At 34.6% G+C, this 27,240-nt stretch overlaps 1 protein-coding gene across 4 annotated transcripts in view; it reads left to right on the forward strand.

The window, feature by feature from the left end:
• Positions 1-6,625: 6,625 nt before the first annotated feature.
• Positions 6,626-27,240, forward strand: part of LOC126705328 (beta carbonic anhydrase 5, chloroplastic) — a 66,850-nt gene continuing 46,235 nt past the window's right edge. Inside the window, exons 1-10 of one of the 4 annotated variants that reach the window (XM_050404237.1) lie at positions 6,626-6,895; positions 6,970-7,028; positions 7,504-7,571; positions 7,663-7,831; positions 7,916-7,964; positions 8,306-8,419; positions 8,523-8,576; positions 9,159-9,241; positions 9,403-9,505; positions 10,433-10,841. In XM_050404237.1, coding sequence (XP_050260194.1) covers positions 6,812-6,895; positions 6,970-7,028; positions 7,504-7,571; positions 7,663-7,831; positions 7,916-7,964; positions 8,306-8,419; positions 8,523-8,576; positions 9,159-9,241; positions 9,403-9,505; positions 10,433-10,633 — 984 coding nt within the window. In that variant the 5' untranslated portion in view covers positions 6,626-6,811 and the 3' untranslated portion in view covers positions 10,634-10,841. Of the gene's footprint in view, positions 6,896-6,969; positions 7,029-7,503; positions 7,572-7,662; positions 7,832-7,915; positions 7,965-8,305; positions 8,420-8,522; positions 8,577-9,158; positions 9,242-9,399; positions 9,506-10,432; positions 10,842-27,240 lie in introns of those variants that run through there. The other 3 variants (XR_007648240.1, XM_050404236.1, XM_050404238.1) reach the window with 3 other exon arrangements.

Raw genomic sequence — 27,240 nt, forward strand, 5'->3', positions numbered from 1 at the left:
AGAGAAAACGAGAATAAAATAACAATATATATTTTGCAATTGTTGTCCATACCGTCTCAAATTTGAGACGGTACTGTAGCATATTGCAAACATTTGACACATTTAACACATCTGATAATGCTCTGTTTTTGGTGTTTGATGTGCCAAATGTGCCAAATATTTAACATTTGACACATTTGCTGTAGATGCTCTGAGGGTCCTTTTGGATACCACTTATTTTGCTAAAAACTGAAATTGAAAACTGAAAACACTGTAACAAAATAATTTTTAAATGTGTGAGTTGTGTTGTGGAACCCATTTTTAATGTTTTTTTTTTCTGAATAAAGTACTTGTGAGTCCTATGAACAGTGCACGGGACCCACTGAACAGTGCATAGTGTCTCCTAAAACAAGTACATAAAAAAAAAAAATAATAAATAAATAAAAAAGCCCAAATGCAAGTGCAATCCAAACGCACAATAAGAGTCTAAGACTGCGTTTGGTAACTCTACTTGAGAAATGCATTTTGAATATATTTGACAATAGGTTTTTTATTTTATACTTTTTTATTTTTAAATTGTGTTTGATATTATGGTGTAACTTTTATTAAAAAGTAATATTATTTAATAAAATTGTGATTGGTTTAAGTGTAGAATCCATTTTTTTTTATATTTAAACCAAATTTTAATAGGATGGTTATAGTAATCTATTTTCGTAAATTTTACACCAAAAAATTTAAATTTATTTAAATTCACATGCATTACATAACACAACATCAATGTTATTTTGGATTTTAGGGATATTTTAATTATATTAAAAGTTTTGAAGGTATTTTGCTCCTTGGAGAGGCTTCAAGAATATCTAGTCATTTTGTAGGTTTTGGAAAATGAATAAATAAACAAATAACATACAAACTAATAAGGGTAAAAATATAGCTTGACGGACCTCCTTTAAATGGGCCTGACGGATCCATGTCTGTGGGCCGATAGAAGGCAAACCCAACTTGTGCAAAGGCCCATTATGGATAGATACAGCAGAAACCCCAGATGGAAAATACTTGCGACACACGCCTAATCACTATAGAATCCCTAGGTAGATGGAATCCTAGCGTGTAAAGGATTCCAGAAGATACGCGCGTAAATAAAGATCTTCTCTACAAGGAAATGTCTTGTCCATCACGTTTGGGACTATTCAAGAGGATTCCTATAAGGAAAAGACTTCTACGCCAAGGAAGAGAAGCCAACCTTCTACTACTATAAAAGCCTCAATACTCTCACAAATTAAGGTACGCATAATTTACCCTTCTTTAGCACTCTAGAGTTGTGAGAATAGTTCTAACTTGACATTCAGAGGGTATTTGGCCGGCACCACACCAGTGCTCTCTGTTAGGTCTTCTCTCTTTTCTGTGCAGATATCGTTACGAGCGTGCAAGAATTGTGTAGCTCACTGATGATATTTACGGCATCATCACAAACAAATATACTGGTGCTCCATCGATCTAGCCAACCAACTCACCCACCTTCTTCTCCCTATGAATCTTCCCAAACCATTCACTGCTCCCTTCATTCCACACTCTCACGATCCCCAGTCCCAACCCTTCCTAACTCTCCAATGGAAACTCCTTCAACACTCTCACGATCCCCAGTCCCAACCCTTCCTAACTCTCCAATGGAAACTCCTTCAACAACCTCTTTTACAGAGAACTTTTATTCCTTAATGGATTTTCCCAAAACTTCATTCATGACCTTTACAGTAAGTACTCTTGCTTGCTCTCTCTTTCACTCTCTTTTCTCTTAAAATTTGGATTTTTAGTTTAAGATCAAAATTTCTTTCCTTATTTCGCATCATTTCCAGGCAAATTGTACTTTCGCAAGACAATTTGTTTCAATCATGTTGTAGAAAATATTCCCTAGTTTCCTAAAGTGGGTGCCTTTTGGGTCACCCGTATACAATTTGCGGCATATTTGTGTGCAAAGAATGCATTCCACATTGATTTTTGCATTACCAACTTAATTTTGTGTTTTCTTCCCATTTTTCGTGTGACATTTATGGCAATGTAAAGTTATGTAGGAAAAATTAGCTTTACCAAGTTGTAAAGAATTCTCTCTAATTTAAGAAAGTATGTGTTTTTGTTTGAGACCGTGTCTCTTGCCCAACCTTTTAGATGGTTTGGCATAATCCACGTGAATGGCTGGAGTTGCATTGGTGCCTCTCAAGAGTGGAGATTTTACTAATTTTATTCCCCCTAAATTAAGGGTTTTACATGGAGTCGTCACTTATTTAATTGAAAAAAAAAAACCAAAATAAAAAAGTGCATCTTTATTGATAAATTGAAATTGTACATCTCTTTAAAATAATTATGAAAAAACATAGCTTTGGTCCTAGATACAATTTAAGAAAAAAAGTATATACCTTTGGTTCCTAGTTACAATCTAGAATTTGAAAATTATAAGGAAAAACATAGTTTACTAACCCTTGATCTAAATTTGAATGCTAAGTTACAAGATGGGAAGGTGTTAAGCTCCTATCTTGCCTAGTGAAACCGATCTTCTATACTTTGGTAACCAATGATTATATCACATAATTAAAAAAAATTATATGATCCAATAACATGTGATTAAAAATTAAAATAAACATTTATAAAGCTTGATGAAAACCCTATGCTAGGCATGGAAAACATCAAAGCTATGAGGGATTTCACAATTTGCTCCAATACCAATAGGCTTGGTCTGCGATCGAATGCTATAAAAGATTTATGCCCCCTCATCCTTCACCAATTGGTCGTTGGATGGATCAGTAAGGCACACGGTCTGACAAGTGGTATCAGAGCTCGGTCATAGGTTCGAGTCGTTGGAGCCGCATTGTGAGGGAGGGATTGTGAGGGATTTCACAATTTGCTCCAATACCAATAGACTTGGTCTGCGATCGAATGCTATAAAAGATTTGTGTCCCTTCATCCTTCACCAATTGGTTGTTGGATGGATCGATAAGGCACACGATCCGACAAAAGCAATTGTGAATATTTGTGTGCTATGTGATAAATCCTAATCTAAGAGCATATAATCATGTTATTTGAATTGAAACTCTAGAAACATGTTTGATATGAAAAGTTAATGACAACTTAGATCTAACATGCTAATAATCAAGAACATGTGAAGAACTCGAAATAAAACATGCTTGAATCTAAAAGAACTAGGGTATAATTAAAGAGAGGTTTAGAAACTTTACCTACATGCACTAGCACTCCCAAATACTCCAAGCAAGAAAGGTTCTCTAGAATGTGATTCGCTAATAGGAAGTTAATAACTTGAGACCAAGAGGACCGTCCAGGCTACCCCTTCGAGTGAGTTGGGACCAAGAGGACTAGAACACCAAAGAAGCCTTCCAACTACTAACTCTAGAGAATAAGAACAAAGAGAGAAGTGAAGAAATTTTCGAGTGCTTTGAACTAATGCTAGAGGAAGGTATTTATACTGAATGCTGGGGGGTGGGGGTCAAAGACGAGTCTCTAGGCAATGTGAGACTCAAGGAAATTCATATTTTCTAAGTAAAAATGTAGGGCACTAGATTAAATTGGGTGGAAAACAAGCCAGAACAAAAAATGAATGAAATCTAGAGTTTCTTGTCCAAGTGTCGATCGACACTAGCTCTAGGAACCCTCCAAATTTTTTCTTCCCCATTTCAATAGTGGTCTGATTTTTTCTAAATTTTGACATCTTTTTCAATCTTCCTTGGTCCTTAAACATAGCAAATCAATTCCATATATCAAATTAATTAATTATTTATTTAATCAATTAATTTTTTACCAATTTTGCTTGAAATCAATTAATGCTTTGTCTCCGAATTGAATTAGGTGCATGCAATCTTATTAGAAACCATATCCTTAGCATTTTATTTTGTTTTTTTTTTTTATTATTTTTTTTATGGTTGTGTTTATGCAAATAGTAATTTATTCTACATTTTGTGTTTTTTTGCTAAAATTTCCCAGATATTGTTAGGATTAGTGCCCTTAAATCCTATTGTGTGATGCTATGTAAGACATTATGTATGACTTAATATTGTGATTAATAATTCTTTTTTATTATTATCTAAAATAATGGCAACATGAATATTTGGACATTATCATATAGTCCATGAGATGCATAGTATGTGATTTATGTGAAAAGTCACAAAGGATATAAATCACAAGTTCTTTGTAAACTCAGAATTTTAGTTCGTAGTCGATGAGGAAATTGGGCATTTCATCTGCGAAGACTATAACTCATCTGCGAAGACTATAACATATCAACTAAGATAATTTGTCTTAATCATAGAAGTGGAGACTTCTAGTTGATATGTTGATATGTTTTAAGAGTTAAGACATATTGAACTGGACCGCTGTAAAATTTATTATTCTCCTAACAACAGTCAAATGAATAATAAATCTCACAACTTTTATTTACATTAACTCTTAATCCTGAGAGAATAACAGACATGATCATGAAGTGTAGGTTTCTTTGATATATCAGGAGTGAGATCTAAAGTCACGGTCAAAATCTCAGTATGTTGGGCAGCCATATTTAGTGTTGATGAAACATATATTCTCAAAATGGAATTCATAATCTCATAACAGAGATATAAAATATTTCATTGAAATAAGTTTAATGGCTTTAATTATTCAGAATGTTAGGCCTAACTACTTTAGTAAAGAGTTACTAAAGTATATATATTTATGAAATTGGATTTCATAAATATATGATGAATAACTTAAAGGATTAAATCGGGTACTCAAGGATTAAGATGTAGTAATCTTCAAAGTGGCAATCTACATTCATGACTTTATATTACTACGAATATTTTATGAAGTGGTTGCATATATAATAAGGTCTTGGGATATAATTTATTAATAAGGCCTAGAGTGCAATTATATTTATATAGTAGTATTAAGTATAATTAATGGTAACTTTGGATTTGTCAAGAGTTGACAGAAAAGTTCAAGGCCCATTGAAGCTAGAGTCTTATTTGTTCTCTTTTGGTCCCACTCCAAACTACATACTAAAACCCAATTAGAAAGACCCAAAAGGTTAGCCCCATTAGATAATCAGTTATAAGGAGAGAAACATACAAAATTGTGAAATAGAATGAAATGGTTTTGTATGTGAGTGTTGGACACTCTCTAATTCTCCCTTGAACAACATTCATAAAAACTGATTGAGAGACCACATTTCTTGGGCATTAGTGGAATTGGAGTGAAGATTAAAAGTGTTCCCAAGTACTTCTAATCTTTGTTTTGAAATTCACCACACCAATATACACTCTCTTATTCTTATATTTTGAAATTTACACAGTATATGTTATCGATTGCGAATGAAGTGGATTCGTTAATTTTCCACTGCGTATATTTTGTATGCAATACAAACATGTATTATTCCATAACGTATAGCATAGATTTGTGACTAATTTATTATGGGATGGCAATTTGTAATCACGTGTCAGGTCCATGTTGTGTCAACTCATGAGTATTAAACTATATTGGTCAACAGTAATCCGACATATTTATTAAATGAGTCAAAATTTCTCAACCCTAACATGACTTATTTATTAAATGAACTAGTCATGTTGACCCATTTATCAGATTTTATCAACAATATATATATATATTTTTATTTATTTATACAAATTTTAGTAATGTTGACCCATTTATCAGATTTTATCAACAAAAAAAAAAAAAAAATACAAATTTTAGTATTAATTCAAATGATGTGAATTATGAAAAACCAAACAAATATTTTTTTTTAATATAAAATTCAAAACTAACAGAGTAACTGCATCACAAATAATCATTCAAAATTAAAGTATATCTCAATATTATAAATAATCAATCACAATATGCCAACACAAAATAAACTGCAATAGCTAATGTCAAATCCCAACAATCAATTTAAGGAAAATAGAAAAAGGTAAAGATAAAAGTAAAGGACGACAACGATGATGTGATGGTGGCAAAGAGTTCAAAGATAAAGTAAAGGACGATGCCAACTAGGGTTTCGAGTGATAGAGAGAAGTGAAGGGTGAAGGTGACGGTGGCTTGGCACCGCAATGACAAAAGGGTGAAAATGACTAAGAAAATAAGGTGAGATTGGGGTTTAAGAGTGAGAGGCGACCATGAGGCTTTGGAGAATGCAACTAGAAAAGAAAATAAGTTTATATACCTAAGTTTTAAAGGGTAAATTGGTAAAATAACATTTAGTTAAACATGTCTAACAAGTTTTTTGAGTTGGATACGAACACGATTCATTTATTAAACAGATCTGTTGTATCAACTCGAATATGATATAAACTCGTTAAGCCTCCACAAATTAATTTTTGTAATGTAATTTCATTAAAATAAATAAATGAACAAACAACTTCCAAATAAAATCTATATACTAATATGCCAAGTTACCAACTCAAGAAAAATCAATACAAAAATAAAAAGACAAAAAAAGAGACAAGAAGCACAAAAATTAGAACCCGGTTAAAGAGGCACGTACTGTAGTGCCTTACACCACAGATTCACAGCTCAAAGTGGAAAGTCCAAACATCGTGCTACAACTTTCTTTTTTTCATTTTTCTTTTTTTTTATGGACCACAACAACTTTTTAGCTGTCCATTAACTTTAAATGAAATCAAATGTCTTTTGAACTTTGGTTTCTCCGTCTTTCTTGGAGACCAACATTAAAAATAACAAACGTCTCTTGATCCATCCAACCAACTCACCCAACTTCTTCTTCCTATGTATACTCCCAAACCACTCACTGCTCCATTCATTTCACACTCTCACGATCCAAGCCCCTCACCTTGACACCTCTCCAATGGCAACTCTTTCTCCAACCTCTTTTACAAAGAACTTCAATTCCTCAGTTGATTTCCCAATAACTTCATTCCAGACATTTGCAGTAAGTCCTATTGCTTGCTCTCTCTTTTCTGAGTTTTATCTGGTTTTGATAATTTATTGTCATTTTCTTTGCAGATCTTTGGTCCTAAGCTGAAAACTGAGCAGACCCATTTCAGATTATCGACTTCTTTCAAGTAACTAGCCCTTTTGACCAGCATTTCTTTTGTCAAACTTGTTTAATTTCCATGTTGTTACGCAGTTTTTGTAATAGGCTTATGAGCACCAGTTATGTTCTTTCTAATTGTAGTTTGAAATTGATTCCAATACCAGTTCTGATAGAATTGAGAATGTTTGAAATTTCTTTATTTTTTTCAATGCCTTTTTGTTTTAATGTCGAAGTTTACCTCTTTATACACCAATAAAAGTTTTAGAAATTTGTTCTTTCCCATAGTTATTCATTTTGAACTAAAAATTAGGATCTGGGTATGAAATTTTCACCTAGAAGGGTGATGATTTCATTGCTTTTTGTACAAATAAACTTTCTTTTGTTTGAGCCTGGGTATAGAACTATAGATCCATGGACTGTTTCTCTTGTAATAATACTGATGTTATGGGTTACCGTGTGGTGTCATAAGCTTTTAATTCTTATTGTTTGTGATTTTCTTATAGGGGAAACAGGAGAGTTGTAGATTTTGAGAATACAACTACTGTGCAAACTTCACTATTTACCCTGACAGATAAAAATACTTCTCTATTTTAATTAAAAAGCAACAGCTTTATAATTCATTGAACTCAAATTTACACAAACCTCTTTATATTCTGCTACAAGTGTCAGGACCGGTTCACATTTAGAATTGAAGGCTATGAAGGAGCCTCCAGGACTGACTCAGAAACTTGACAAGAACAGGCTGGATAGATTAACTGAATCTGAAAATGGATGTGATTTGTTTCAAGATCTGAAACATCGATTTCTAAGATTCAAAAAGCATAAATTCGAGTAAGCAGCAGATAACTCTGGCCTAAGGTTGTTGGGCTCTATAGCAGTTAGTTTCTTCTAGATTGACTTATATTATTTGCACAGGGAGAACTTGGGACATTTTCAAAATCTTGCTGAGGGTCAAGCACCAAAGGTGATACTTTTTTTCTGCTTTGGTCTTTACCAATTAGGGATAAGATCCCCTCCCATTAAATCCTCCAATTCCCTCCGATCTTTAGACATATGGAATTTATTTGAATTTGTATAGTTTACATGTGTTTTTTTAAGATCATTGGATTTTTTAAATGCCATGTGTTTTACATTTGGATTAAAATTGGAGAAATTGGATGATTTAAATGGGTCCCAATTATGTATTCCTTGTGTTATACAAATGTTGAGAACATCTTGGATGGATAAGCTATGGCTCTTTTGCTCTTTTTTTTTTTCTGAAAGTCAGAATAAATAGCCTATTAAAACTGACAAGTTCCAGAACAGTTCATGATTATTGCCTGTGCAGACTCAAGGGTTTGCCCCTCAGTCATCCTGGGGTTTCAACCAGGAGAAGCATTCATGGTCCGAAATGTAGCTAATTTGGTTCCCCCATTTGAGGTGCACATAACACTGCATTTCATTTATTTTGAATGTCTACTTCTCGGCAGATAAAATTGAGGCCACAGTCTTTCTTCCCTTCCTTTTTCTTTTGTTTTTGCAGAGTGGACCCTCAGAAACAAATGCGGCATTAGAATTTGCTGTAAATTCTCTTAAGGTAATTGTTTTGTGCCCAGAATTCTAGTTCATAGGCTTCTTTGTTTCAGGACATATGCATCCTAGATGCCATTTTATGTATGATATTATATTGATGGTGGTCAAGGTGACAATAATTTACCAAGCACTTGGAGATATGCCATATGGCCAGTATGGGATTGATCAATAAAATGCTTTGATAAAAATAGGGTGCTAGAGTCACATAATGATTATGGAGAAGTACAGTCCAAAGTCCTACAAAAACTATTTATGTATAAATCCAAGTAAGATAATGAACTTGTGTTTGGGAAAAAAAGTCCTGAAATCAAAGTGTATCTTTCCTTCGCAAAGTTAATAGAAATAATTTAGGAATTAGAATATAGACATAAAATATTTATCAAATCATGACTATAACCTTATGTCAATTTCCTGCATGTAAAGTTTCTTTAAATTTAAAGAATATTAATTCAATGACTTAATACCTCTATGTATAGCATCTTAAATATAAAGCAAAATGGGCAGCTATTCAGCAACAAATCTAGAGGTTTGTTATTTATTTATCTATTTATTTATTTTAATGGTGAAATGATAATTTCTTTTGCAGGTTGAGAACATTTTAGTCATTGGCCACAGTCGCTGTGGAGGCATTCGTGCCCTTATGAGCATGCAAGATGAAGTAGATTCAAGGTTTAGTTAAGACAACACCACTCCTTTTTTTCCTAGTCTTTTGCTTGTATCATTTAATACATGTCTAAAGGAGCATATTAGCCATTTGCATGTGTCATATCTTTGGGGTAAATAACAATGCAAAAATGCTTCTCACTTGGCTAAACTCTTCTATACAGTAGCTTCATTAGAAGTTGGGTAATTGTTGGAAAGAATGCAAGGTTAAACACAAAGTCTGCAGCTTCCCACCTAGGCTTTGACCAGCAGTGCAAGCACTGTGAGAAGGTAATCACTTTCATCCTTAATTCAGAATATCAAATCCCTTCCTAGGAAAATGTCTGATCCAACATAAATATTCATGTCTTTATTTGGGTGACAACATAAATATGTTATCCAATATTGGATCCAGAAAATGATTACTAGGTTTGGTGCCCACTATATCTGATGAAATGGACACCCTTCTGGTGGAAATATTATTCTCTCTATGAAGTCAAATCAGCACTTGGATATTGGGTTCATGTTTGAATCTTGTGGGTGGAGGTGTCAGAAGCACAATAGAGAAAAGTTTCTTAAAATAAGGGCAAATTATTACACCCTTTGGATATTGGGTTTAGTTAGATGTCTCCTTTCTGCCTTCCTGATTATACATAACCAAAGTGCAATTTATGATTCACAAATTTAAGATTATTGACTATAACCAATATTCTTTTATAAACAGGACTGCCACTCTTCTAAAACTTGTCTTCCTTTAATTTCTCTGTTTCTACCCAATAAACAGAAGTATAGGGCTTTTATGACTTGTTATAAAATTTCCCTTTTAGACTGGGTTAGAATGCCTGCTATTTCCTTAAATCAACTTTGCACAAAATTTACATATGCTGGGGGTTAGAAATACAAGGCAGTTCCTCAAAAGTGAGGCTAATTCTGCTTGAATGAAGGATGTGGACAGAAGTATGCAGATCTTACTAGGTGTGAGTCTCCATTTGTCAGAGGTTTGTGCAAATCGAACAGCTCATTCAACTAATGAAAGTTTCTCTGAAAATACGACAATATGTCAGATTTATGGCTCAAAAAAAAAAAAAAAAACTGTTAGATTTATAAAAAGTTCTTGCAACTAATGAAAGTTGCTCTGAAAATATAAGAATATGTCAGATTTATAAGAAGTTCTTGTATGTTTGAATGTCTTAAGACTCTTACACGTTACTATTACAGGAATCAGTCGACCATTCCTTGTTGAACCTGCTCACTTACCCATGGATAGAACAAAAAGTGGCTAAAGGAGAACTCTCTGTGCATGGTGGGTACTATGACTTCGTTGACTGTACATTTGAGAAGTGGACACTGGATTACAAGGGTAGCAATTTGGGGAAAAATAGCAGACTTCCAGTCAAAAACAGATTTTATTGGTGCTGAATTTTGCTACAAGTGTTGTTTTTGTTGATATTATTTTTTTTTTAATTTCTGAAACTTACATTGAGTGTGACAGCGTATAGTCTTAATTTATAGAATTCAACACAACCATAACCTACTGTTGATCGGTATCATTTTACTGAACAGTAATATGATATAATATATACACCCTGTTGTATTTGTGTTTTAATGAAATGTTCTTCTTATACAATTGTTTAGAGTGTGCTGTGCTTTGCAACTCAATTCTGTTTCTGATTGGAAATTGAAACCATAAATATGGCAAATTCGGCTACCCTCAGTATGTGTGGGTAGCTATCAAAATGACCTTTATGCCTGCTTGACTGAAGGGTTAAGCTGCTATTCTTCTTTTTGGGTTGTGGGAATTTTATTTATTTATTTAAAATTTTATTATTATTTTTTTTTGTTAAAATGCAAAACTTACCTTCTAAGTTTCTTTATAATTCATTTCAATCATCTAATTTTGCTTTCGTTCATTTTATTTCTTTAAGTTTCAAATTTATTCAATTAAGGCATTTCTGTCAACTTTTGTTAATTTTTTTTGAAAAAAAAAATTGGAAAATATTTTTCAATCATTAATTGAATTTTTTTAATTTAAAAAATTGGAAAATTAACCACAATATATAACAAAAGTTGATGGAAAAACCCTCATTGAATAAATCTGAAATTTAGAGGAATGAAATGATGAAAGCAAAATTAGAAGACTGAAATGAATTTTGGTAAAACATAAAGGATGAGTTTTGAATTTTAGCCTCTTTTTTTTATTTATTTATTTTTTTTATAAAAGAAACCTACAATTCAATCAAGAAACAAAAAGTGAAAATAGAACTCAGAAGAAAGAACATCACTAATATTGGAGGTGTAAAAAACCCCCAGTTCCTATTTTAGCAAACCACCCGCTCAAATTGAGCTTTATCCAGGTGTGGGTGAGTTGTAAAGAAAAAATATATATTTTAATCTCTCTTCCTCTCACACTCTCTTTCTCTTTATAATTAGTTTTTTATATTATTTGATGGTGTAGTTTATATTATTTTAATAACTTGTATGTAAAAATGGCAACTGTTGTGATGTTGAGTGAGTTATAAAATAAAATGTTAAAATAGATAAAGTAAATTTTAAGAGTATAAAATAGATGTTTTTTTACATACTCAGATGCTAGTGCTTAATGCCTCTTGCAAACCTAAAATTTTTTTTTTTGAGAAACAAACACACACGAACAAAAAAATAAAAAATAAATAAATAAAAAAACGGGTTCTAAAATTTAAAAGCTCAGCAAGTCCTTGCTATTCCCCGAATCTAGGAGCACGATGCTCTAGGTGGATTGTCTCATGTAAATATGATCTGCCTTGCCTTCTGAACTAGTTTCAGGTAAAAGTTGCAACTATTATAGTAACACAAACAAAATAGCCCATGTTTTTTCCAGGCCAAGGCCCAAGTTAATCCTCAAGTAAGACTGGCAGATGCCTTTCCAGCTTCCAATAGTATCCTTGAAAAACATCTCTTTCCAAATCCAAAGCTAGTAACATCACAGACTCAGTGTAGCTTTACCCACTTTGAATTCTTTGAAAGATTGCTGACAAGTAGCTTGAGCTTAATGGCAATGAGATTGGCTGTAGTGGGGAGTTACCAGCACGTATAGTGTCACTGTCATCTTAACTCACCGGCAACAGGCATAGTAGTTGCACATTAAACACCATTGAAGCAGTTACACAATTATGTGTGGAGCTTAATTAGTCAAACATGTTTTTTTTTTTTTTGCTACAAAATTAGTCAAACATGTTAAAAGCTTGGGAAGTGTCACACTTTCGTTCTTAAGATTTTTGTAAGGTATTCATGCAAGCACGTAGATTATTTGTACTTGTTACTCTATGATATTTTATGAAATTAATTCCTTTAGATTCATAAGCAAGTTCTTAGTTATTGTCATGATAGGTTTTTAATGTTTTGTTAACGATGTTAATTGATTTCTACTGTTTTCATCGATCTGTTGTGTTGGGTTATTTGTGTTTTAATCTTAAACTCTCCTCCAAATTGAAAATCTCATAGACTTTTAGGAATGAGTATTTGCTTTCTATTGATAGCGGTTGCAAGTATGCTCTTTATAGGGCCAGCCCTAGGCCTAGACCATTTAGGCCATGGCCGAAGGCCCCCTAGCATGGAAAGGCCCCTAAATATGGGGCAAGTTTTTTTTTATTTTTTTTATTTTTTTTAATTAATTTATTTATTTATAATTAAAGAAAAATGTGAGTTAGGTGTTCATTTTTTTTTCCAAGTCTGAAATATTAGAGTTATGCTAGTATGTTACAAATTTTATTACATAAGTCCTATAAATTGACATGTCATCAATCATAAGAAATAATTCAATACTCATTTATTCTTTTGTTGAAGTGCCACCTCATTGTCATATCAATTTGTAAGCTTTTTGTAATAAAATTTATAATAAATTTAGCATTTTCTTCACAAAAAAAAATTAATAGAATGCAACCTAATCTCCATTAAATGAATGAAAAATGATAAAGCTAATATAAATATTACAACAAAAAACTTACAAATTGATGTGACAGTAATAAAATCAATATTACTTAAACGATATAATAAATGAATGTTTGAATAACTTTTTATTTATTGGTGATATGCTTGTTTGTAAAACCTATATAATAAGTATCATTAACTCACTCTGGGTGAATTAGTCATATTAATAAATATGAATTAATAACATATTTGAAATAAAAAAATATAATAAAAAATAAACTAAATATTATTTAAGTGATATTTAGATATAAAAAGTCACTTTAAAATTTTATTCTTAGGCCTCAAATTATCTTGGGTCGGCCCTATTCTTTAATATTCAACATAGTATAATTCTCATCAATGGATAAAAAGTCATCTTGTTAAGGCAGCACAAAACAAAGAAATCAATGCCTGAGATTTCTCATCAACACAGCGTTCATATCGATAATGCAAAATAAAAATCATATCAAACACTTTTTTTAATAAGTTTCTTTTACCCCTGGGTCTACTTTCAGGGTGGTACATTCATTATCAACCATGACCAAAATAATTTAAGGTTGTCTAACCTATAAGAGCACCAAACAAAAAGAGATCATGATGACCATTAATTTTTTTTTTTTTTTTTGGCTATGTAAATTTGAATAATTTAAGAACATGAAAAAGTAAATTACAGAAAAAACAAATGAAACCCTTCTTTTTCCAAGTTCCCAAGGTAAAAATATCAGATGAAAGAGATGGGAAATATTTCCACAAGATCACACAAAAGAGCCCATTTAGTTACATTAATAGCCCCAAAATTAGTCTTCTTATAGGTATGATTTACAATATATATATATATATTCTGAGAAGTTGTTTCTAGGGAACTCATACCTTTAATTATTAATTTTTTTTTTTTTTGAGATAAACTGATAGAATTTTATTTGATATTATAAGACACGTATACAATAAAGATCCTGGGCCATTACATAACTTCCCCCACAAAAATATCAACAGCAAAAGGACTACAAAAAAGAAATCTCCCTAGTGACTCCCCTGTTTCCCACTACTACAAACAGAGGGTGACATACATACATTCATGCCGAATCTGTGTGTCCCACCACACCTTGAGTAGTAGACATATTTTGGTAAGTCTCTAATGTCGCTAATGCTCCATCCATGATTACCTTGGGGTGTGTCTGAGTTTTCTCAAAATATACCTTGTTTCTTGCATTCCAAATTGCCCACGACAGGGTCGCCCATATCTCCATCTCTTCCTTTGACAGTTTCGTCCCCAACATCCGAAACAAGTGGAAAAAATCCTGGACCTCATTGCTGCACTTTTGCACCCTTCCTCTCACCATTGCCCATACATTTCTAGCAAAGGGGCATTCCCACAACAAGTGGGCACATGTTTCTGTTTGTTGACAACACAGCTCACACCTCGAATCCACCTGTACCTTCCTTCGCCTAAGATTTTCCCGTGTAGGTAATATGTTTGAGCACGCCCTCCACATGAAGGATTTCACCTTTGGTGGAACGTTCATTGCCCAAATCATCTTCCACCACTTTCTATCTTCTTGTGCCCGTGAGTGCTCTATTTCTGTTTGTTGGCGAAGTCGCATAGCCACCTTGTACGCTGATTTCACCGTGAATTCATGCTTGCTATTTTCCTTCCAAATGAGGCTGTCCCTGGACCGGTTACGACATAGAGGGATTGCCAGGATATTTAGTCTAGTCATTGGTGCAAACTTTTCCTCAATCTTCCTTCTATCCCACTGCCAGGTATCTCTGTTAATAAGGTCAGCCACTCTTAGCGTGTGGTCCACCTCCCCATCGAAGACAGGTCTGTGTGGTAGCCAGTTTGATGATGCAACCCGAATCTAGCTTCCATCCCCCACTCTCCACCTTGAACCCCTTACAATAACTTCTCTAGCACCCATTAGGCTCCTCCAAACAAAGGATGGTTTATGACCCAATTTAGCGTCCATGAATGAGCAGTTCGGAAAATACCTTGCCTTATAGACACGGTAAAATAGGGAGTGTGTGTGGTGCAGCAAACGCCATGCTTGCTTAGCAAGCATAGCTAAATTAAAAGCATGTATATCACGGAACCCCATACCTCCCTTTTCTTTTTGTGTACATAGCTTCTTTCAATTTACCCAGTGTATTTTCCTTTCATCCTTTGTTTGTCCCCAATAATATTTTGCCAAAATTGAATTTATTGAGTCCCCCACTGCCTTTGGAATCTTGAACATGCTCATTGAGTAGGTTGGAATGGCTTGAGCAATTGTCTTGATCAAAACCTCCCTTCCGGCTTTTGAGATGAATTTTTCCTTCCACCTCATAACCTTCTTGGTTATTCGTTCCTGCAACTCTTTGAATGTAGCTACCTTTGATTGTCCCCCCACCATTGGTAGCCCAAGATACTTCTCACAATCATTCATAATCCTTGCACCCAACATATTCTTTATAGCATCCTTCACCTTCGGTTTAGTATTTTTGCTAAAAAATAAGGATGTCTTCTGCCTATTAATTGCTTGACCTGAGGCTGCCTCATATCTCCCCAATATGTCTAGGAGGCGCTGACACTCCTCCATTGATGCTTCACAGAATAGCAAGCAGTCATTTGCAAAGAGAAGATGAGATACACAGACCCCACCTGTACAAGATAGCACTCCATGTATATGTCTGGTTTCTGATGCCTTCCTCATCATTCCTGATAACCCTTCTGCACACAATAGGAATAAGTATGGTGAGAGCGGATCTCCTTGCTTTATACCCCTTGATGGTTGAACAAAACCCTTCGGCTCCCCATTAATCAAAATTGAGTACGTGGCTGTCCTCACTGTTTCCATGGCCAGTTCAACCCACCTTTCATCAAATCCCAACCTAACCATCATTTGACGAAGAAAGTTCCACTCCACCCTGTCATATGCTTTACTGATGTCTAGCTTGACCGCCATCTGTCCCTTTTTTCCAGTTCTTTTATTTCGCATCATGTGTAAGATCTCAAAAGCTACAGATGTATTATCAGTAATTTGCCTTCCAGGCACAAAGGCACTTTGATTGTCAGATATTACATTAGGCAAAATAAATTTTAGCCTATTTGCCATGACCTTTGAGACAATCCTAGATATTACATTTTCCAAACTTATAGGACGAAAATCAGCCATATACATGGGTTCATTCTTTTTTGGGATAAGAACAATGTGGGTATAATTCATTTTACGCAACAAGTGACCCGAATGTAAAACAGACAACACTGCATTTGAAACATCACCCCCCACCACATGCCAAAATTTTTGGAAAAAGAAAGGGGACATACTATCAGGTCCTGGGGACTTTGACGGGTGCATCTAAAATAGTGCTTTCTTTACCTCTTCTGCTGTATAAGGTTGAAGCAATTGCTGGTTCATCAATGGTGTGACCACCCTATCCACATTTTCCACCACGGGTTCAATTGTGGTTGGGTTTGATGTTGTGAATAGTTCCTGGAAATAGTCCTCAGCCACTCTTGCTATACCCTCTTCAGTTTCATGCCACTGCCCCCCTCCATCAAAAACTCCAACAATATTATTTTTTCGTCTTCTTTGGTTAGCTCTTTGATGAAAGAACTTAGTGTTTTTGTCCCCCGCCTTCAACCATATGGATCTTGATCTTTGGCGCCAATGCAATTCCTCATTGTATAGTATGGAATTTATCTCCTCCTTCACTCTTTGAATCTCATGCCAATTTTCGGTCCCATTGCTCCTTGTAAGCTCTTGTAATAATTGATGTTTCTCCCTTATTAAGCTTGTGGAGTAGCCAAATGTACTTTTGCTCCAATCCACCAATACCCTTCGGCAATGCTTTATTTTCTCAAACAAGATATACATGGGGCTACCCGTGACTTGCATATTTGTCCAAGCTTGTTGTACTATCTCCTCACACTGTGGATGGGTCACCCACTTCTCTTCAAAGCGCTTCGGGATCCTCCTCTTCCTCCCTGTGTGTCTCTCTACCTGGGTATTGAGCAAGATTGGTACATGGTCTGAGTATGAGGAGGTGAGGTGTGTTACCTTGCTATGAGGAAACAATTCACGCCACTCCAATGTTGCACATGCTCGGTCTAGCCTTTCTTGGACAAATGCTTCTCCCTGGCGTCCATTTTCCCATGTGAACATATTTCCTGTAAAACCCATATCAATTAAACCACAATGCAACAATGTACTTCTAAAATTCTGCATAAGATGCTCCGATCTAGGTAGGCGGCCTTCTTTTTCCTCCGATGACAAAATCTCATTATAATCTCCAATGCACACCCATGGTGATGAAATTTGTGTACTTAGATGTTTCAATAAATTCCACGATTCATGCCTTAGGTGTTCTTCTGGTTTCCCATAAAACCCCGTGATACGCCATGGAGATGTTGCATTATTAAGGATTAGTGCATCAATGTGATTCTGGGTATATGTTTGTATATGCAAGTCCACCTCCGCCTTCCATAACATCGCCAATCCACCCCTTCTACCCAGACATGGAACAGCCAACATAGAATCAAAGTGTAAGTCATTCTGAAAACGTCTCATTTCATCAACGGTTTGTATTGTCTCCATAAGGAACAAAACTTTGGGAGCTTTTTCCTTTACTAGGTAAGTGAAGGCATTCACTACACGTTGGTTCCCAAGCCCCCGGCAGTTCCAGCTTATGATAATCATTGTCCTCGGCGGGGCTGGGAAGCAGCCTCCGCCGTTGTAAACGTGTTTTGAATTGCATCCCGAATTTTTTTTCTTCTTATTTTCCTTCTTCCCCGTGGCTTCTGTGTCTTGGTTCAAGTTTGAATATTCCCTTTTCCCTCCCACTTTTGCTACACTCCTTTCCTCCCTTTTTCCCGTATCTGCCTCCTTCCTCTCCACTCTTTTCCACGTTGCTGTATTAGGTTTAGTTTCAGCCCTTTTCTTTTCCTTTGTTCCCGTTACTGCATCACGTGCCTGGTTAATGGGCTGCATGTCACGTGGTTTTGGGCATTGACTGTTCCCCACTTCAATAATCGGTACACAAAATAAATGCTCCCCCAAAATCTTGGTTTTTTTTATCATTATGTCCTCTTTGAATTTCCGCCCCTTCCTTATTTGTCTCCTTAATTAATGCCTCATGCGTTTGCAGCTGTGTAATGTGCCCCTCTGTAACGTCTCTCCCCCATTCAAGTGGCTGAATTAATTCCATATCCGTCCCTTGATTTTCGGGCTCTCCCGACCTGCTACCCGAGTTCCTTTGTTGCTGCATTGATTGCGGCGTTTCCCTACTCTCACGGCCTTCTTTGTGCGCCTCCTCCCTCCTTGGTTGCTGGTTGTTTCTGGTTCTCTGAGTCTCTTCCGGCTTCCGAAAATCGGCCTTCAACCACTCCCCATATTGATACTCCTGCCCCTCTTCGTCCCATGGCATCTCAAAAAGTTTTGCTTCATGCTCGATCCTTCCACACTTGAAGCAAAAACTGACCATTCGTTCATACTTGAAAGCCACCCACACTACGTCTCCCTCGGGGTTCATAATCTGACTACCACGTCGGAGCGGCTTATCCAGTGCGATTTCGACGCGAATTCGAAGGAACCGAGCTTGATCGAAGTTTGAACCTTTCCAATCTACTTCCACTACCCTTCCCAGCCCCCTCCCAATCTCTTGCCCTACCTCCTCACTGAAAAGATCAAAAGGCAATCCCCATACCTGCACCCACAGAGGGCAGTGAGTGAAAGTAACCTTGTTCACCGTCATTCCACACTCCCATCGCCTCAGTAATAGAAGCGAGTTATCGAAGCTCCATGGCCCATTGTTTAACACCCACTGCACTTGACTTTCCATAGTAAACTTGAATTGGACAAGGTCGTTGCCAACATCAACAATCCTTAGGTCCGAACCAAACTTCCAAGTATTCCGTAGTAGATTTTTTGCCGCTCTCCAGTTGATCGGTTTTGTAGTTAGGAATCTCCCAAAGAGACTAAGTGAGCATTCCTCAATGATTTTTTCCCTTTGGCTGGGCCTAACCTTGATGATTTCACCTTCCTCTGTTGTTAGTTTAATCCGTTGCAGTTTTTCAATGAATTCAGAATCCATATTAATTATGTTTTAATTCATTTGCTCAAAAAAAAGTTATGTTTTAATTCAGATTAAAGTATATCGAATAAAACGAGTAAACTAGCTAGTAGGCCAAACAGACCTCTCTTTTCTATTTCGATCAAAATTCCAATATATTTGGCTCTACCTCTATTCCACCCAATTTAGCCTTTTTATGAATTTAATTTTATTATTATTATTTTTTTAATTAAGTTTTGTCAAAGTAAGACCTTGGCCATTTGATTTGTGATTAACCAGAAAATAATAATATATTACGCAAGTCCCCTATAATTTGGAAGTGGTTTCAGCGTAACCTATTAAGACATGAAAAATGTTTCCATGTGAATCACATTTAGCATTTTAAGACCAAAAAAAAAAAAGGCTATAATAAGATAACTTTAAAAGTAAAAATCTAGGAACAAATATTGTTTTCATCCCTAAAATTTGTATGAGTCTTGATTTTTGTCCCTAAACTATTTTAAAAGTTACACTTTTTGTCCTTAGATTTTAAAATTTATATTTTTTATCCCTAAATTCTTTTTTTTCTTTTTAAATTCTTTTTTGTCCTTATTTTCTCCCCTAAATATTGAAAAAGATTCTTAAAAAAGTTTAAAAATGAAATTTTTTTATATTTTATATTTAAATTTAGGAATGAAAATTGAAATTCATGCAAATAGTAAGAATAGAAACAATATTATAGTAAGAAACCTAAATAGATAAATTAATGCGGGTTTAAAGATGATGCAATCATATATATATAAGACAAAATTTAGTTACAAAATTGATTGTAGCCTTAGGTTACAAACTTACTCATTATCTTTTTATTGAAGATGAATTTTGACAAATCCACCATTGGATTATATATTCTTTTTATATTTTCCATACTTGCAAAATTTCTAGAAAGTTAAAATTTAATAGTTATGCTATCAATTAATTGTTTAAATTACAAGTTTTTATAGTTTAAAATTATGCATAAAATATAAGTTTACAGATCATATAGTAAATAATATTCGATTGACACAAAACTTTACGTGTGTACTAAGAGCGTAAAAAAGATACAATTCAACGGTTAGATTTTCAAAATATGTAGTAATATTTATTTTATTGAGTAAGGTTATAACCTTAAACTACAACCAATTTTGTAATTAAACTTTGTCTATATATATATATATATATATATATATTCCTAATGAAATATCTCTTGATGTTCATGCGAGTTATTTTAGTGACCAAATGAGTCTCATATGCAATTAACTTAGTTTCTCATCACTTTTAGTTAACGATTATTCTTTGGTTGTATTGAAATCTTTTAGAATCTAATATTTAATTGAAATTTTTTAAGATTTGGGGTATAGTTAGAACTTAGAAACAACCTCCAAACTATAGAGAAAATAATATAATTTGTATAAAATAAAATTTTAGTGAAAAAAGGGGATTCTAAGAAGTATAAACTTATTGTATTGTGTGTATAAAGGAGTTAAATGAATTTGTTTTGTATTACTCTGTGTATATATATATATCAGAAGAATGTATATGCTTATATTGGTAAACTTAAAAAGGTTTATTGTATTGCATATATTGAGGCCAATATTTTCTGTTTCAATAGCTGATCCAAAGTGGCAATAACAAAAAATAAAATAAATGAAACTCTTCAACAAATTGATAACTTTTTTTCTAAGTAACAAATTGATAACTATGCTCATACCCCTTCACACGTATTTGATATTTACTCGATTTATCATCAATCGCCTCTGAGATGTTGTGGGGAACCTTTTTCCTTTTTCTTGCTCTCGAGTTGAATTGGTCAGGCAAAATGTACGGTGAGAATGGGTTAGAGTGTATCTGGGCTTGGCTCATGGAGCATTATATGTACTTGTACACTTTGTACAGTATCTGAATCAGCTAGATAGTAGAACATTGGAGCATTTGCATAATACAACACAAATTAGAAAAAGACACCATTAACAAAATCCTTCTTAAAATTAGCCCCGCCTATACGGAGCACATATATAGAGAGAGAGAGAGAGAGAGAGGGTTCAAATTACTTGTTGTATAAGATAATGCTAGTATTACAACAAAATCTAGAACTTTGCCACAATTTGCTCATGTGACTAGTTGTAAGTGGTGAAGTTATGAACTCATGTGAATCCACCACTTTTACTTTACTATTCACAACTTGCCCACGTAAGTAAGTTATAGCAAAAATTGTGAGTTTTGTTGTACTCATAGCATTTTTGTTTGTATAATTTCTAATAGGGTAAAATTTATATATAGTTCTTGAGGTGCAGTATTTTAGATTTTTCAATTAAATTGACCCACATGGTTGGCCAATACAACAAAAACAATATTATTTTTAAAGGAAAATTAGATCCAACTACATTGGTCAATTTAATCACATAGTTAAATTTAATTGGGGTATCTAAAATATTGTACTTAAGGAATTGTACCTAACTTTAACTCTTTTTGTTTATTCCCTCATTGTTTGTAAAACTTCATCACAAAACTTGTGGAATGAGAGTCAATTCTTATCATCATGGTTGAGACACTTAATGGCTTGGATGTTGTGTATTGAGAGACTTCTTAAAATTTATGTGGCATCCCTCCTCTTCTTTAGGTAATTATCCATAACTTTTGCATAAATTGTCCTTTCAGGTTTTCAATTCATCAAATCACCTTATTATGTCTTCTCTCTCTCTTAGTTCCAATTTTTTTCATTTCTTTCTCTCCTTGCAGATATGGCTGTTTTGAGAAATTGATGTTGATTAAGCCAAATAGTCCTTTCTGAAAGCTTAATTAATATGAAACGCTAATACTTGTGTAGACCCCCAATTTTAAAAATTACGGCTTAATTGCTTTTACTCTAACTTATCTAAATGCGGAACAAAAGTAAATGAAACGCAATAAACCATAATTACTCTAGTGCATAAACATGAACAATAAATAATAAATGTAAAGCACAAGAGTAAGAGAAGAGAGATGCAAACACAAGATAACACCAAAATGTGTTATCGAAGAGGAAATTGAAAAAAACTCAGCAAAAAACCTCTTTGCAATCCTCCAAGTCGAAATCGATCCACTAGTGAATAAGTTGGAGTACACGAATAACAAAAGATCCTCCAAGCGTAGTCTACCCAATGTACTTGAGCCCTCCAAGCTCTTGCTACCAACGAACTTCTCAGAATCTTGTCTTCACTGACTTTCCGGATCTCGCAATACCTCCTGATTGCATCTGCCAAGCCTCATCGACTTCTTTTGACAAATCCCAAATGCTTCCTAAGCTCCAAAACACTCTCTACACTTTGAATAGGTGTGAGTTATGTTTGGGTATAAATCTCCTTTCGAGGTATGACTATGGGAGAGCAAAAGGAGAATAGACTACAGAGATTTCTCACTAAAGGATGGGTAGTTCTCTTTCTATCTAAAAATTGGGTGTGTTGTAGAAACTTCTCTAGAGTTTTCTCTCAATAGCCTCCTTTACTTTTGTGGGTAATGAGGGTATATATAGTATGGGTGAAGGGTAAGAAAGTCACACTTAAAATCCTCCAAGTAGAGAGTTTCGCGGGTACCTCGCGAGATGGCCTGTCTTGCAAAGTACTCACGAAATGCAGCCTAGCACTTGACTTTTCAGCTTCCAGTATGTGCTTCTCATGTGACCTTTTCGCGGAAACCTTTACTCGCGAACTTCTTGCAAGCTAGTCACGAAATTGCACCGATCTTCATTGCATGCTTGATTTTTCACAAACTTAATACTAAACCCAATACAATAAAATCCCAAAAAATACAAGGAAATAAATTAATGCAATTACAACAGTTTTTGTCATGGAATAAAACCAACATAAAACATAGTTGTAAATCACAACTTTACACTTTCTATTGGATCAATAAGACACTAATGATCACTATAAGTGTGAGTTGGTAGATTCGGGTTTGGAGCCAAGATTCATGAGAAAGCTCTTTTGGAATTGGGAGCTAAGGATGTCTGGTAGATAGTGTGTTGGTGTGGTATCACCACCATGGTGGAATGGAACTTTAAGAGGATGTGTCATTTTGGTTGATATTCATCATTACAACTGAAAACTCGAAAATGTGTGAAAACACAAAAGCTTGTTTAGACTCCCAATTAAAAATTATGGCTCGGTTGTTTTTACTCTAATTTTAAGTGCGAAAACAAGAGTAAATGAAGCGCAACCAACCGATTCTACTCTAGTGCATAAACATGAACAACAAACAATAAAAGTAAAGCATAAAAGTAAGGGAAGAGAGATGCAAATACAAGTTAACACAGCGATGTGTTATCAAAGAGGAAATCGAAGAATTCAGCGAAAAATCTCTTCGCCGCCCTCCAAGTGGTAAATTGATTCACTAGACAACAAGTTGGGATACACAAATAGCAAGAGACCCTCCAAGCCTAATCTACCCAATGTACCTAAACCCTCTAAACTCCTACTCCAACAAGACTTCTCAGAATCGTGTCCTGTCTAGCTTTCTGAATCTCGCAATACACCTGATTGCATTTGCCAAGCCTCATCGGCTTCTTTTGGCAAATCCCCAAAACTTCCCAAGTTCCAAAACACTCTTTACACTCTGAAAAGGTGTAGGTTGTGTTTGGATACAAATCTCCTCTCAAGGTATGTCAATGGGAGAGAGAAGGAGAAGATGCTACAATAATTTTTCACTAAGGATAAGTAACTCTCTCTCTAAAAGATGGGTGTATATGTTGTAGAAAATCTATCTAAGGGTTTTCTCTCTAAATGGCCTCCTTACAATTTATGTGTGTGATAAGGATATATATAGTAGGAGTGAAGGGTAAAAAAGTCACACTTAAAAATCCTCCAGGCAGAATGTTTCGCGACTACCTCGCGGGAAGGCCTTACCCGCGAGATACTCGTGAAATTAACAATCTGGCACGACTCTTCAGTTTCTAGTTATGTGCTTCTCACATGCCTTTTTCGCCGGAACCCTTCTCGCGAGCTAGTCGCCAAATCCACTGATTCTTCAATTAAGCCTAAGTCTTCACCAACTTAATACTAAACCCAATACAATAAAATCTCACAAAATACAAGAAAATAAATTAAAACAATTACAACACTTTTTGTCATGGAATAAAGCCAACATAAAATATAATTGTAAATCACAATTTTACAACAACATTAATGGATTGACTTGCCAACTAAGGAACTCAAACCTTGAGTGGAGCTAGAGTCTGTAACCTAACACCATCAGGAGTTTCAATATGCAAGTGTATGTGCGCAAAAGGAAAAAAGTTGCACTTTTTAAGAAGGACCTTATTAATTAGATTATGACTATAGAATAATAGAGTCTCACTCTCTATCTTCAACGAAGTTGTCACTATGAGCGGCCTCATTGTTGCCAATGACTGTAACTTGGTATGGAGCAACTTAGATATGGGTTGGGAGTATGCCACCAAGCAAGTGGATCAAGCAAAGAAAATGGCAGTCGCCACCTAGTTTAAGTCCAAGAACCAATCATGACCCCTATATAGAGGCCCAATGAATCAAGCATTGAGTTTGAAGTTAGAGAATAAGCCTAAGAATGTGCCAGGCACCTAAGCCCGACCATCGAGGTAGTTAAGCTCCACTTACATATTCAATGACTTCATTTTAAGAAGGACCCCTCTAATGGATCTATCCTAATCATACAACAACTCTCTCTCTCTCTCTCTCTCTCTCTCTCTCACACACACACACACACAAAGCAATTAGAATTTTGAAAACCAAGCAAGCATGTTCTTCAACTAATCCTAATCACGTCTCTATTCAGTTCAATCTTCCCAACGTGTTTCTAATTAATCATGTTGGGTTATAGATTGACCCTAGTTAATTAATTCAATTACCCAAGTTGATTAATTAGGTCAAATTACATGTAAATCCTGAAGGCATGAACAAATCACCAAATAATCTAGAGTATAACAGAAATTAAATTGACACAGTGATTTATTGACTAATAGAGAAAACCTCTCACAAGACAAAAACTCCACCGAGTGATTTTCAAGTCACCACTCCCAAGAATCACTAATCAAAATCAAGAAATTACAAGTACAAGGAATCTTACCCTAAACCTGGTCTATCCCAAAATACTAATCTACGATTGAATCATTACGCCAATCCTCAATTGGTCTTGATTTTGTAGAGACTTCTTCTTTTTGCATGAATCTCAGTACATGACTAACTCTTTTGCATGGATCCTAGTATATGACTAACTTCATAATAACCCTTTTGAATGTTGTAGTTGATTTGCCGCAGCTTCACATAAAAACACCAATAAGATCTTCAATTGTTGGTGCTAGAGACTTTGCTTGGTATAGAACCCAAAGACACACAAAAATTGCAACAAGATCTCTTTCTTTTGTTGGAAGATCTAGGATTTCAAAAAGGAAAACCTTATGAAGCTCTCTAGGGTTAGGGTTTTCTTTCTCTACCACCTTACTTATATAGGAGCTTAATGGACCTTTTGAATTGGCTCTCTTATTCCTATTAGGTCTATATAAGCTCTCCTATTCCAATTAGGTTTGCTCTCTTATTCCTATTAGGTTTACACAAACCCATAAACAATAGCCAATTAGAATCCAAATGTTGTAGGCTATATTTCAAAATCAGTCAGCTTGATAGATCGAGGTATCAAGCTTCATTAAATCTTGATAGATCAACAAGTATCGAGGAGGTATTGAGATCTACAGATTCATCTTTCTTGACTTAGGTATCTCCAATTACAAGTAAAGTGCGTTTTGTCATAAGATATGTCAATTACATAAAAATATATCCTTAACAAATCAAACATCCTAATCATGTTAATAAAGAATGATTGAACCCTAGGCATGTTACTAGCATTTTATTAAAAGTTAACAATCAAACAAATAGCAAACATGGCAAACAAATAAGGAAATATAGGTTCCTGGTTGAGGCTATGTGCATATGACCAAGGTTGATTATGCAAGCTCCTCATGATTCATATGTATGATTGAGCCTATGTGCATACCCTAAGGTAGAAACCATTCTCTATATTTAATATCACCTAAGGAATTTAAACCTAGAAAGCAAATAAATAAAACTACTAAATAAATAATATACTTAAATTAATAGCAAAATTAAAAAAAGAAAAGAAAAGAAAGGACCTACATACTAGGTAAGAAGTCAAAGCTTGATTTTGACCTTTCCTATCGTCGATGGTAGGTTAGTAAACCTTATAATTGAAGCACCAAATACCTAGGAGAAGCCTTGGCTAAGCAAAAATGAAATGAACTTAAAGAATTTTGAGAAGAACTCCCTCTAGAATCATTTTTTTAGCGATTCTAGTTCATATTTCTTGGGAATACTTGCTTGTGTTTTGAAAAGTGTGTTTGTGGGGGCTATTTATAACTGAAATTTGGGGTGCATAACCATTTCCTACCAATGTGGGATTAGTTTTGCGTCCTATTTTGCAAGAAATTGTTTTCATAAGTAGTTCCACGAACTTAGGCCTACATATGTAGGCTTCATACCATATTCACACAGTCTTGAGGTTGCACATGAAGATTGAAGATATCAATACCTATGACGCAAAGCTAGGGTTTTTGCTAGTTTGTTTTTTTTTTAATAAATAATTTGAGTTCTCTTGCTTCTTACTTGACTACAGCCTCTTGGCAATAAATCCCTAAAATTTTGTAATTGGGGAATGAGGCCTTAAGTTTCATGGGGTACAAAATGGGGTGGATACTCTCCCAATGGAACATCCAAAAATATAGTGAGAGAAGACACAAAGGAAAGATATCCCGCTAAAGAAGAGTGTGCTATTTAATTATTAAGTTGGGTGAATGATTATCAAAAGAAGGAGGAAAAATTTTTTCTTAGTAATTAGGAAAATATTCCTATTTAGTTAATCCAAGGATATTAAATTAGAGATATAATTGTCATTTAAAAAAAATATTTTCCCAAATTTTGGGAACATGGATACCCATATTTTAAAAAAGGTAATCCAAATTCCCATAAAATTGAGGTAGGTATCGAAATACCTTT

This window comes from Quercus robur, chromosome 11, assembly GCF_932294415.1.
Source record: "Quercus robur chromosome 11, dhQueRobu3.1, whole genome shotgun sequence".
Taxonomy (NCBI): Eukaryota; Viridiplantae; Streptophyta; class Magnoliopsida; order Fagales; family Fagaceae; genus Quercus; species Quercus robur.